We start from the raw sequence: 13004 nt of genomic DNA on the forward strand, positions 1-13004 counted from the left end.
CAGACTAAGTCCCTGAAAGCTGAAGCCCCCTCCCTCCTCCCACCGCTGTTGGATTACGGGAGTGTCTTTAAAAGGATAAGGACCTGCTTATCACTGCTTCCCTCAACACTTGTTTGGGACTTCAGATGTGGGGGAGGACAGTTCATCGTCGCCCAATGTGGCCGGTGTGGATGTGAGTCATAGAGATTAGGGCATCTGACGACTGAGATCAATGATAATCACAATTTACGTTTTTTAAATCCTCACAGGAATATGGATCTTAGCATATGCCTCTGCTCCCACCCCAGTGAATTTCACTATTAAGTTAAATCTGACTGAACGAAGCAGCTGAATCAGACGTCCAACATCACATCCTGATGCAGTGCTTGTTTCAGGCCTTTTAAAAAAAAAAACTGATATTTTAACTGATTGCAGCCATTCAAGTTTCTAGTGCCAGGGGTTCTTTACTAATTATCACCTCAGGTTTTTCTAAGTTTTCCCAATTATTATTTTTTTAATTAGTCTACTACCTCCCAAAAGTCCCCTTATGAAACCACATTTAAATTCACTAGATCCAGAGTGTTATTTGGATCTGCACCAAATTGCACAGACTCATAAATATCAGTTCTCTAAACATGCCTGATGCTGGAGCATTTTTTTTCGTTATCTTTCAAACAAATCAAAAAAAAAAATAGACAAGGAAGAAAACTTAACCTCATTGGCAGAGGTAAGGCAAGATAATATAAGATAAGATATAACTATTGATCCCTACACCAGGACAATTCAGTTGTTACAGCAAGAGTCAGCTCAGAATGAGGTAGACAAGAGAATAAAAATAAAAAATGTAATAATAAAAGCTGGGGAATGTACATTATATACACCTTTCACCAAAGTGGTATATATTGAAAGGTTATAAAGTAAATTGCAGTGGCACAGGATGATTGCACGAGCAAGTAGAACAATTGTTTGTACATAAATATAAGGGCATTGAAATCTTCTCTTATCCCTACTACCCAAGGAAATAGGCTCTGACATAAACCACAATTTATAAACCTGATTTTGTACATAACTTGTTGATTACTTATCAGCTGCTGGTATGTAGGTTGCATTGGACTTATTTAACCTTTAGCTAGAGCGAGGCTAGCTGCTAAGGTAACCGTCTCATTTCTTCCTTGCTCTGACATAAGTGGTTCCAATCTTATGTTCTTAAAAGTGAAAGTTGGAAAGTATTCCGTCTACGCTTTACGGACAAAGTCTCTAAACTATGAGCTGCCAAAGGGCAAGAAAATTTATAAAATTCTATAATAAAAAAATAAATAATTATATGACATGGTTTATAGAAAAGGTTTATCCTACCAGTTTTAGGCTGTTTGTATCAGTCGCTGCTAATGAAGTGTTGTTAGGAGCTGGTTGGGGTGGGGTGTCAGTGTTGCAAGAGGGAATAGGCACCAATCGAGCACACATAAGCATAAGTGTTGTTTGAGATGCTATATTTGAGCATGAGGCTGTTGCTTATCTCACCGGGGTGTGATAGTGGCGAGGTGAGGGAGCTGGTGAATTCCTGGTGGATTCAGGCTGTGGACCTCTAGGTCTCGGCTCAGGAGCAGCCTGGGAGTTACAGAGAGAGCCGAGCCTCGTGGGGGGGGAGGAGTTGCAGAAATAGAAGGACCTCGGTGTGACTACTTGTTTACCTTGTTGTCAACATTTTTGACTCAGCTCATTAACCTGTGCACTTGGGTGGAGCAGCACTCAATGTCCCTCTCTCTGTATCTCTCTCATGCACAAACACACAATTAATAACGATAACTACGGGCAAGAGTAAGCACATTGAACTCGAGCTAATGAACATGTGAAAGAGCCGGTGATTTGGGCGACGATCACACCTCAAAAGCAGGGAATAGATTTCTGCTGATGCCGGTTCACAGATCCACCCGGTAGCACTGTCCTCCAATCCGATCCGTGGATATATTCATACTCTGCTCGCTACAAGTCGGCTTGCTATTAAAATTGTTTTTTCAATTTCTATTATTGAGAGAGCATCGGTTGAAGTGAGGAGGCAAAGCGACAACCGTCTGCCTTCTGCCTCTGAGAGATGGGAGAGGAGAGGAGACTCAATGTTCATCCCAGCTCTCCCCTCCTCTTGTCCCTCCCCCATTATCCCCATTACCCATGCAGCCTGCATCCTCGCTAAATTGTTTTGCATGACCTTTGCTACAGTAGCTCTAATTATTACCATCACACAGGCCCTGTAAGGCACACAGCTAATTATGCGGGATTTATCTGAAGGGACATTGGTGCCATTCTTCATAGACATGTCTTGGCTACCATCAGTGCGGGTGATCTAAACCCAGAATAAGGGCAATTTGAGTAATACAGTAAGAGTAATTAGAGTCACAATAATTACATGCATAGTTGTTATAACAATGAGCAGCAGGCTATTAGTAATAGGGATCCAAATTAACTTGCTGCATGCATGCAATGCCTAATGTAATTGAGAGGAACAGCATTGTCAAAAAAGAGCAAGGGTGAGAAGTGCCCTGCAATATGCATAATGACGTTATTACAGAGCCAGATTGTTGCTGTTTCCCTTCCCATTGCGCTGAATTGATGTTTGACAGTGGTAGTTGAAAGATATATTTTCAAAGGCATTGTGGGATTACCCGTTAATGTAGGTACCAGGACCTCTAGTCATTGCATCTCATAAAGAGTTGTTACTAGAGGAAGCAATATTTTTCAAAGCTCCGACATGAATGAAGAGGGGCAGTTGGAGCTGTCTTTTGGCTGGCGGGCAACTCATGTAATGAGCCTAAGAGGTTTCCAATTATTCCACTTGCGATCAAAAAGGAGACGGAGATTACTTCTCTTGCCTCTTTTTTCTTTGACATTTTACACAGTAACATCTTTTGATAGGGGCTGAGGGAGAGAGGAGAGGAGAAAAAAAAAGACTGCGAGCAGCTGATAGTCTTGAACAGGCTCCAGCAGAACAGTCGTCTCTGTCTAGCAGAGACAAAGCAGCGCTTTTGCTGCTCGCACATTTTTTTTCTTGGGATATGTGTATATAATAAAACAACTTTTCCCGGAGCACGGTACATTAGCTTTCTTTCGTATGTCACCTGCACACAACAGAACGGAGGCTTTTATATGACCACAGGCCTTGGCTACAGCCGACTCGATGGCTGATTGCAGCCATATTTTTTCCACAGAGCTATTGTAAATTGTGAGCAGGCATGTTGGGTACTCACTCACTGCAGTTGTTTTCCTCCTCCGCTTAATAGTGTAAGTCATGTTCCACAGAATACAAAGGGTTGTATTTGATTGTGTACAGCTTTTTCTTCTCCTTTTCATTTATTAAATTCCCAGATTACAACTAAAAGCACATTAGATGCCTGGGGGTAACTAAAAGGATTTCTCCACCATAGGATATCAAACTATATCAGCTCAGGAGAAATGAACGCTGAAAAAACAAAAGAGAAATAATATTATGTACCACTGCACTGAGACAAAGAGAACTCCTCCAATCTGCATCAGTGCAGATAAACATCCAGCCCTAAGATATGTTCTTGTAGATAAGAGCTTAGTGTGCAACACACATCTACACAAACAATCACAGACACAACAAGTGCACATAGCAGAGCTCCGATAAGCACAGAAAATTAAGTTGTATGTTGTTTATGGTGGCAGAACAAAAGGATTGAAGGTCTTCACTTCAAGAAATCAAGCTGTGGAAAGGTGGATGCAGGGACTAAGATGCGTTTCAATCGGATAGATTGGACTTCATAATATAGACGTAATTAGGGGGAGATCTGTGCTGGAGGGTGTGTGTACGTGTGTGTACGTGTGTGTACCTGAGGTCTGAGAATACAGCGCCATGCCTTCCCCTGTGGATCCACTGCGGGGGGAAGGACTCAGAGTCCCTCCGTCTGTTGCTGTTTTCCATGACCCTGTATATCCCCCCGCGGTGAAAAACGATGTTTGCCCCCAAAGATGGCCCTAATACAAATTAAATTAAATGAAGGCAGTGTGGCTAATCCCTGTGTGTTTCAGCCGCTGAAGCCCCCCCCTCCCCTTACGAATGAGTGGGTCAAGCCCGCTGCATCTGGCCTCCTCTCCACTGGCTCCGCTCCCAAGCTGCTAGACTCCCAGTGCCTGATGGAGACGACAGCCGGCCCCTCTCCGACTTTCTGCCCTACTGCCACTGTACGTGTGTGTGTGTGTGTGTGTGTGTGTGTGTGTGTGTGTGTGTGTGTGTGTGTGTGTGTGTGTGTGTGTGTGTGTGTGTGTGTGTGTGTGTGTGTGCATGAACACGTGCGCTTCACTGTAAATTTGTGTCGTTATTCCGTTTCTGACTCACACAGTCTTTAGTCCCTATTGCTTGTTTGTAACTTGTTAATACATTTTATACGTTTTCCTTGTCTTTGCTGAGGAGTAGATTTAAAAAATGTACAGTAAAAGCGACGCATATTTTCACATCTCAGAGACACTGTGCTAAAGAGCACAGTAATGGGAAACAAAGAGTAGCGTCAGATGTTGTTTTGCTCTGCCCGTGCCCTAATGGCAGCCTGTCACAGTCCTGTTAACAAGCTGGATTTACAGATGCGGTGGTGATGTGCAAACAGCTAATACGCTGCTGTCAATCCCAGCACTGACAGCTGCCTGGAAAGACCACTGGTAAACTGGATCAAAACGGTAACCCCATAGCCTGATCACTGATAAGAGTAGCGGTCCTGTGACGTGAAACTAAAAGATCTCGTATACCCATCTGTTTAATAAAAGGCCCACTCCCCTGATACGCACCCTGGCACCGAGCCCGATCGTTCACCCCTGTTCGGAACACCGGCTCTGTTTTGCCAGACAAAGTGTATCAACTGAGTTTTAGCAGCTGGTTTACACAGATATTGTGTTCAGGGCGATGTGGGTAAGACGGGCGGGTGGATTTTTGATGAGCTGGAGTCTCAAGAACATGTTTGTACGTGTGTGTGTGTGTGTGTGTGTGTGTGTGTGTGTGTGTGGCAAGGGTATGCACATTTGTGTGTGTGTGTTGCGGATCTGAGCACCTGCACACATGCCCTTTGAAAAGCTCCATCACCCCTCCATCCAGCCAACACACCGAGTAAACATGGTTTGTTTGAGCGAGTGGCCTGGGGTAGTTGGATTAATGAGCGCTGATGAAGTTCCACTTGTATCTGGGTGCTGCCTCCCTATTTGCTGGAGTGGCTGTGATGTGGTAGTGTGTCTGGAGGCGGTGACTCATTCCCTTTACCCAGTGTCAGATTAAGGCATGTCAATAAACAGACCCACTCAATCCATCTCCGAGTGACTGCATCCGCTCACAGAGTCTCCCAGTCTGTAATGAACTGCTGCAAATCTCCATCCAGCTAAAATGTCTGGAAAGATGCCTTGTCACAGTCTGTGAGAGAAAAAGCACGAGGGAGGGAGAAAGTGAGGGAGACAGAGAGACTACAGCTGCACAGACGTGACTGGCAGCCACCTTTAAGCTGCTAAGAGAAAATGTACCGAGCCGTGCTCCACCATGTTGTAGAGTGCAAGCAAATCAGCTCTCCTCCTCACAGACTCGCACGTCTCTCGTTCCTGCCGTCCAAGTCACTGGGTTAATCAAAAACAGTTTTTTTAAGTTTACTGATTTCAAAAAGTAATGCTGTTTATTCAGTCACTGCTCTCATGCAAGCGTTTAAGGGGGAAATGTGTTTACATAATCTGCAGTGTTTCTGAATGTTTATTTTTAAGGCACAGCCCAGGGGAGGTGGGAGAAACCTTTGGGAATTCCATGTGCGCTAATTTAGCGTGCCCCTCTTCCCTCTCAACACGGGCTAATATAGGGCACGAGCAAAGAGGGGAAATGCTATCTAGTAATTCTCTTAGAAAAATTAAATGGCTGCTCAAACATTGCTTGTTTGTAATGCTTATTCCCAGAGGCCCCTCGAAACCACCAAATCTTCCTGGATTAGATGTTACCCACAATGTTTTCTTGTCTGTCAAAAAATAAAAGAGTCCCATGTACCTCTCTCTTGTGGCGCCACACACACATTAACGGATTTTTGGATGATAGGAGAGTGAAAACTTTTCGGTCTGACATCCAAATTAAAGAAAATCCCTCAAGACTCGCCTAAAGGGGAAGTTCCTGCTATTCGGTTTGATTGGGCTCCACAGGCTTTAAGAAAACTAAGCCGATTTCTTTAAGGAAACAGCGAACGCAGTGAAGCCTCTTTCCTCCCTCCCCCCTTTTTTACTATGTAAAACCACGAATCCTAATCTCACCGAGGTTCTCAGGTTTTCTTTTTGACTTGCAGATAGAATCAGTCTGAAAACACACACAGGCCCGGACGCTGAACAGGTGTTAAACGAAACCCTACCCAGCCCTAATGGGCCGGGTGACGCGGGAGACCTTATTCATCCCGGGTGGACACTATAACTCCGTCTGAAAGGATTAAAAGCACCAGCCGTGTCTCTAAAGACAAAGACAAAACAAAAACACCAGGCCAGGAAGCCCCACAACCAGCGACAGTTTGAAACATGTTGGGCCTGAGCAGTGATTCCCTGGTTAGACAACAGCTCTGACTTAAGCCTCTTTAGCATCAGCCGACTCCGCTGGAATGCAGGCGTCTGCAGAGGGGGTCTATTATTTAAAATCTTTTCATCATGCTGAAAGGGAGGGAAATAGCTTTGACGTTGAGTAGCTCATGAATAATGAATGTTGTTTCTATCAATGTATGTATAATTAATCACATATCTACTAACTGGACTTCTGTGGAGCCTGTCGGCCTGAGTGACATGGAGACTTGTCTGGACGATTGTCTCTGTTTCAGAATAAAAGACAGCTGCATGATCTGCAGTTTTCAGGTGGAGCGATCTTTGGCTGTAGTACGTTGTCTGTTTTCCTCAGCTCCTCTAAGAGCAGGGGGTGATTGTTTTGGGTCAAGTGGACAAGTATTTGTTCGATTTCACACAGGAAGGGAAGAAAAAGGAGGCGGAAATGCAAGCAGGAAGTGGTGTGTTGTTTACGTATCTGCTTCATTGTCTTTCAGAGAAGCTGTTACTTAATTTGTTAAAACAATACTCAACACAAGGACACTAGTGACCTCATAATAGCTCTTAATTCACCCGGTTTATTTTTCTTGTCCGGCCACAAAGACTACAGAAACACAGGAACTGCAGCGGCGCGTGGAAGCTTTTAAAAGCCTTCTCTCCACAGAATCACTCACTTTCATAACATGATTGATTTCCAGATGGGCTACTGGGTTTGGGTTGAATTGATGGGTGATGAAGTGAAATGATGCAGAGAATGTGGCAGGTTATTTGTCACACATGTACCCCTCTGTCACAATTGATTGTGTATAATTTGAGTTTGCAGGGGAGCCAGTTGATATTAAATGGTAACAAGTCTGTGTATTCATCACGGCGGGCCCCCTTTAGCAGGCAGAAATAGAAAATGTAATCTCATCCACAACCATGGCTGTGCCTCAGGCCCTCTTTCACCCGTTTTACCACTGATCCTCCCTTAGGGGCCGTGCCCTCTCTAAAGGAAGAGGGAAATCTATAATCTAGCAGATGGCAGAGGATCTATAGGAAATTCGATAATCGGGAAGAAGCTGGTGATGATGGTCGCTGAAGTAGAGGGCAGAGAAGTGGAGGTGGTGGAGGGTTATGGCAGCTCAGGGGCCGAAGAGTAGTTTTATTCTTCCTCACACGGTGAACAGAATATAAACCCACTCGGAGGGTGCGCTTTGGTGGTCTATGTCTTCGTCATGGGTGTCATACAGACTGAATGTGAGCTGCTGGGTGTCGACCCAGAGGCGTGGTGGTCGGGCGCCAGCACAGCCAGCACAGCCGTGCAAGTAGGGATTGTTGGAGCAGTGCCTTTGTAGGGAAGCAGAAAGAGATAGTCTGTGTGTGCAAGAATGTAAATGTGCAAGAGGCTCAGAGTGAAGCATTTCTTTTCATAGACACAGTGGATAGGATGAGAAAGTCGCCGCTTCACACACACACACACACACACACACACACTCATATACTCCTCTGCATCCTCACTGCAAAATCACATGGAAGTTTCGGATATGTGAATGTATTAACAGCCATTTTCATCCTTCATCTGTTTAAAAAAAAAAAAAACATCTCTATTCTTTCACAACCATACCTTCCCTTTTCATTTTTTTTTTAAATTGCAGTTGATTTGTCCTGTAAACCCTCTGGATCTCTTTCCTCCCACCCCTCCCTTTTAGCAATGGGATATCAATAACAAGGCACATTATGTGTAACATTTCCTTCCGGGACCGAGGGGAGTCCATGAGGAAGCTGCTTAACAATAAACTGAGGCACAACCTCCGACTGCACAAACACACAACCAGGCAGCAAAATTCGATCCGACAGTTTAATTGATTCTGTCTCGTCTGTTGTTCTGTATGTTCAAACCGTGCATTTTAACTGTGGCAGTAAGAGCATTTTGTGTCCACAACAATCACGGATGGATGTTTTCTGTCAGTTAAATTGATGACTTTAAAGAGCTGCATCCATGACAGACATGAAACACTCACTTGTGTAATCGAGTTTTCATGATGATTTTAGATGCAGTCTTGTGCATCCCGCCCCACCCCTGCATGAATGCATCTTATTTCTGAGCAATTCAGCTCATATTCAGTAAATAGAGTTGATGTAACGCATTTATGTTCAAGCGTCATTTTGGTTTTTATGTCTGTTTAAACAGATCAACTTTTGCATCCTTTTGCTAAATAGCATGTTATTAGTGCATGTGAATGCAACTGTCCATATTTCCCTAACTTGCATCCTTTTTAAAATGTACTGTGCTTTGTCAGCCTCGATGATGCATACAGTAGGGCAGCTGTATGACATTTTTTTCTCTCTCTTTCTCTCCTATCTGTGTGACATCTGCTGAACTTGTCGGGTGTTTACTGGTGTAACAACTGGTGTCTTCACTCCCCCACCCCCCTCCTCTTCTCTCTGCTGCTCCCCATGCCCCCACACAATGAATACACTTGCATCCAGACTACAGAACCAATTGTCACGCTGGGAGGAAGGCAAATCAAATCTTACGGCAGCAACTAGGCGAGGAGATTGCTTTTCCTCTCAGTGGCAGAGAGGCGAGCCCGTCGTCCCCGTGCCTCAGGTTTTACTGAAGAGAAAGAAGCACAGGGTGAAAAGGGGAAAGCTACTGGGCTGCAGCAGCTGGACCGCAAGTCTCCCGCAGGTCAAGTCTCACCCATTTCCTCCCATCTTCACCCTCTCTCTCGCCACTCTCTTTCCACTTCCCTCCCCACTCATCTTGACACTACCTATCAGTCACCAGGCGGCACCAGGGACTGCATTCCTCCCTCCAGTCCCCCAGATGAAACGGAACAATAATTATGGGGATAGAGTTGCGCTGGCCGCCAAACTGGGGCCACTCAGATCACAACAACACATTGTCCAACCTGATTAAGTAGCCATTTGTGGCATCTTCGCTGTAGTTAAGCAGTCCTCATCATCTTGCCTGAAACTTGACCTCCCGCAAGATATATTGACATGTCCTCCAATTTGAGGTCAATCAGAAATGTGGGGGCAGACATTACATTTCTTTACAGGAAGCCTGCATGGGCTAATGCATCCCATTCTTCAACAGAATAGGCAGTGTTGACTGAATAATCGGTGCCTAAGGGTTATGCCCTCAAGTGTTGGAGTATTTGTTTTATCCCACTGACAATTCCTGAATCTACCAAATGTGGTTATCTCCACTGAATCCTTGGATCAATGAAAAGCTGCCGTGTTGAATATGAGCTGGAGGGGAAGAGACGGGGATGCAAAAACACTGAATGGTGGAATATTAGTCTCCTTTGGCTGAACCGGCTACACACTTGTCCATGTAAAAATCCTGAGAGAGAATTGCATTATGGAAAGTACAGTTCCATTTCAGGACTGGAACAGCTTGAAAGCAGGGTCATATTGCCGTCCTTTTCTGGCCGTGCTCACACAGAATCTGCCATCCAAACCAATTACAGGCTGCAGCCAGAGTGACATTCACAAGGAATGTTCTATCTTGTCTTTTAAATGAAGTTTTCCCCTTGTTATTCATGCCTTGCATTTTCATTAGGCTCTCACCGGATGCGCAGCCACTGTAGAAGATGAGGCAGTTTAATTCATGTTCTCTGGAACCAAAGTGGAGCACAGGTGGAACATGTAGTATATGCACTTACAGTACATGATGCACTATTCATGCAAGCAGATATATAGATAGATGGCAGGTGGGCGGGCAGACAGATAGATAGATACAAAATAGATTATTTCATAAAATCAGAAACTTCTTTCTGAAATAAGGAATATAAAATATGAATGAAATAATATATGTTCTATATTAATATCTAAATAATAAATTCCATATTTTTAATTCATGATTAAACTGAGTTTCAGAGTGTTGCCACTGCCTTTACCTTTGATATTTAATGGAGTCAAGCTGAACAGGAACAAAAGGAGTCAGGGGTAATACAAGAGAACAAACATGTGCTCCAAATTAAGGGCTAATAATAAAATGTTAATTAAATCCTTTTTTATAAATTATCTTCTCTGTAGTAATGAGTGAAAGTTTAATTAGGGGTAAATGATAAAAAAGGAGATGGAATGATGCTAACCTTCGGCACAAAGACATTGCATCATAATTCAGCAAAACCCCAATCAGAGGCCTAGCCTTGCATTGTTGCATATCATTACATAATCGTCCTGCAAAAAAATAATTAAGAGTAAATGAGGTGAGATGGAGAACAACAGCTTATGTCCACTTTGCAGACTATTGAAAGATAACTGCACCTCTGACAGACACAAAGTTCCCTGCAACAGAGGAGACAAGAACGGCGTCAGCCTCAGTCAGATAATAATGCTGCACAGCATATATGTTGTCTGAGGAGCCAAGAGATAATGGCATCAATACCAAGAATCCAGACAAACAAGGACATGCATTTAGTAGCATTAACAAGCTTTTACATTTTTCATAGACTGCAAACAGGTCAGGGGAGCTATTTGCCAAAGGTAAACACCAGACACTGGCAGCTGTAATCTGCCAGCATGATTTTTATTTATTTATGTATGTATTTATTTCAGCAGCGATCCAAGACGACTGGGACTAATGTTTGACATTTCTACTGCAGCTGCATCCACACTGCTTAAACTCTTTGGCTTTGTGGCTATGCTGAAAAAGTTCAAAATATTCAACCCAGTTAAAGTCCAATAAGGACAGTGAGCGCACAGTCGCACAGTGAGTTTTATTCCAACTCTGTTTGTATGACGGTGCTGTGCAGGACCACTGCTCCCTTGAATATGGAGCCCACTTGTTAATCAGCCACTGCTCTCTTTTGTGCCTACATTAACCTTTCTTATCTCGGGGGTGACTTTTCCAACATTGTTTCGATATCTGTACTGTAGACTTCCCTCGGAGAGTAAACCAGCGACTCGCGGCCGTTATCAGGATTCACTATCTGCACCGTGGAATTTAAAGTGAAGGCTCTGCTTTCTTTCTGCCGAAAACACCTGCATCTTATCAAACTTTGTGGAAAGGGTCGTATCCTGTCTTTTCACAGGACTGGGAAAGTCCTTTGAGAGGCTCTGATACCCTTTGGCCCTCTGACTTCTTACCTAGTGTGAGTTGATGCTTGGCAGATGCAGGAGCGGCGACCTGCTCAGTGTACACTGCCTCCTCTGTCCGCGTGCTGTTACTCATCAGGCATCCCCCCCGCTAAATAAATGTTTTAAAAAAAACGAATGTAGGATGCCTTTGAACTGTGTTCTCTAATGTGGGTCAGAGATCTATCGTATGCATATTCCGAAAAGCCTTTTCATCTGCAATTGCGGAGTTAAGATTCCCCCGGTACACTCTTAATTTCATCTACTTCTCTTGCAGTTATTTATTTAATATTTCTACATTAATGTCTTCTCAAACATGGTCAAAGTGAAGAGTTCAGAGAAGAAAAAAGGAAAACTTTTCTTCTCCCTCTGTCTGCAAGATAGTCTGTCCTCCCTAATGACGACATTTTAAAGATGGTGGGCTGAGGTGGGGTGGGGGGGGAGCAAAGGGGTGTAGAGCGGGGCGGCTGAAGAGGAGAAGAGAGGCTGCGCTCACTGCAGCACTCTCCACAGCTCTTAGCTCCCAGTCAGCCTCTCTGTGTGTGTGCTTTGAGAGAGAATAGGATACAGCCGTATAAAATCCGAGGCTGCTCACCGGGGCCTTTGTGTAAAATAACATTTCTACTGAAAGCCAATTACTGGAAACATTATTTTGGTTGCTTCCATTATTAAAAGTACCTCTCTCTCTGTTGCACCCCATCATCCCTCAACCACAACCCTCCCACCCCCATGCCACCCATTTACCCCCCCTGCCCCCCCCCGCCCCCTGCATCGCTCTCTTACAGACGGAGAATTATTCCATTGACGCCAGTTACGTGAACAGCAGAGCCCACCTCATTAAAAGGTATGTCTTGATTAGGAATTGTTACCAGCACCTCGTTACCATTGTTATCTGTAATTGCTTTATCTAATGAGTGCACAGCTACGGTTGCAGCTAAATGTCTTCCCGCATGTTTTTTCATTCAGTGTAATTGCAATGGGGAGGATACGATTTTGGGATAAATATTATTCTGCACAATACGTTTAGGAGACACTTGTTGAAAAGAGCCACAAACTCATACTTTCAGATTATGAGATTACATAGAGCGGTGGAATCTGCGAGCAGCGATTCTCCCGTTTACAGATAACCTTATTGCACTCCTCATTGGCAACACATGTGGCTCATGCACTTAATGATTCAATTCAATTCAAGGGATTTCTCCACTGTTTGCCGAGACATTATGTCCTTTCTCTTCCTTGGGTGAGTAGTGAAGAATAAACATCTCCATTGTGCATTGTTATTCAGTCCACCTGGACAAAGATATTAGATAGGTTTGCAGGAATGCAGGATTGGGGGGTCGGGATAGGGGGTCATACAATAATACCCTGCAGCCGTGGAGGTTTTTGTAACCAGGCTGTCTTCAAAA

General features: G+C 44.0%; 1 protein-coding gene across 8 annotated transcripts in view; it reads left to right on the forward strand.

Moving 5' to 3' along the window:
• Positions 1-13004, forward strand: part of pcdh19 (protocadherin 19) — a 54505-nt gene that overhangs the window by 17576 nt on the left and 23925 nt on the right. For all 8 annotated transcript variants that reach the window (XM_034597942.1, XM_034597940.1, XM_034597941.1 and 5 more), the window contains exon 3: positions 12384-12442. In XM_034597942.1, the coding sequence (XP_034453833.1) occupies positions 12384-12442 (59 nt within the window). The remainder of the gene's footprint in view (positions 1-12383; positions 12443-13004) is intronic.

Source organism: Hippoglossus hippoglossus, chromosome 10, assembly GCF_009819705.1.
Source record: "Hippoglossus hippoglossus isolate fHipHip1 chromosome 10, fHipHip1.pri, whole genome shotgun sequence".
NCBI lineage: Eukaryota > Metazoa > Chordata > Actinopteri > Pleuronectiformes > Pleuronectidae > Hippoglossus > Hippoglossus hippoglossus.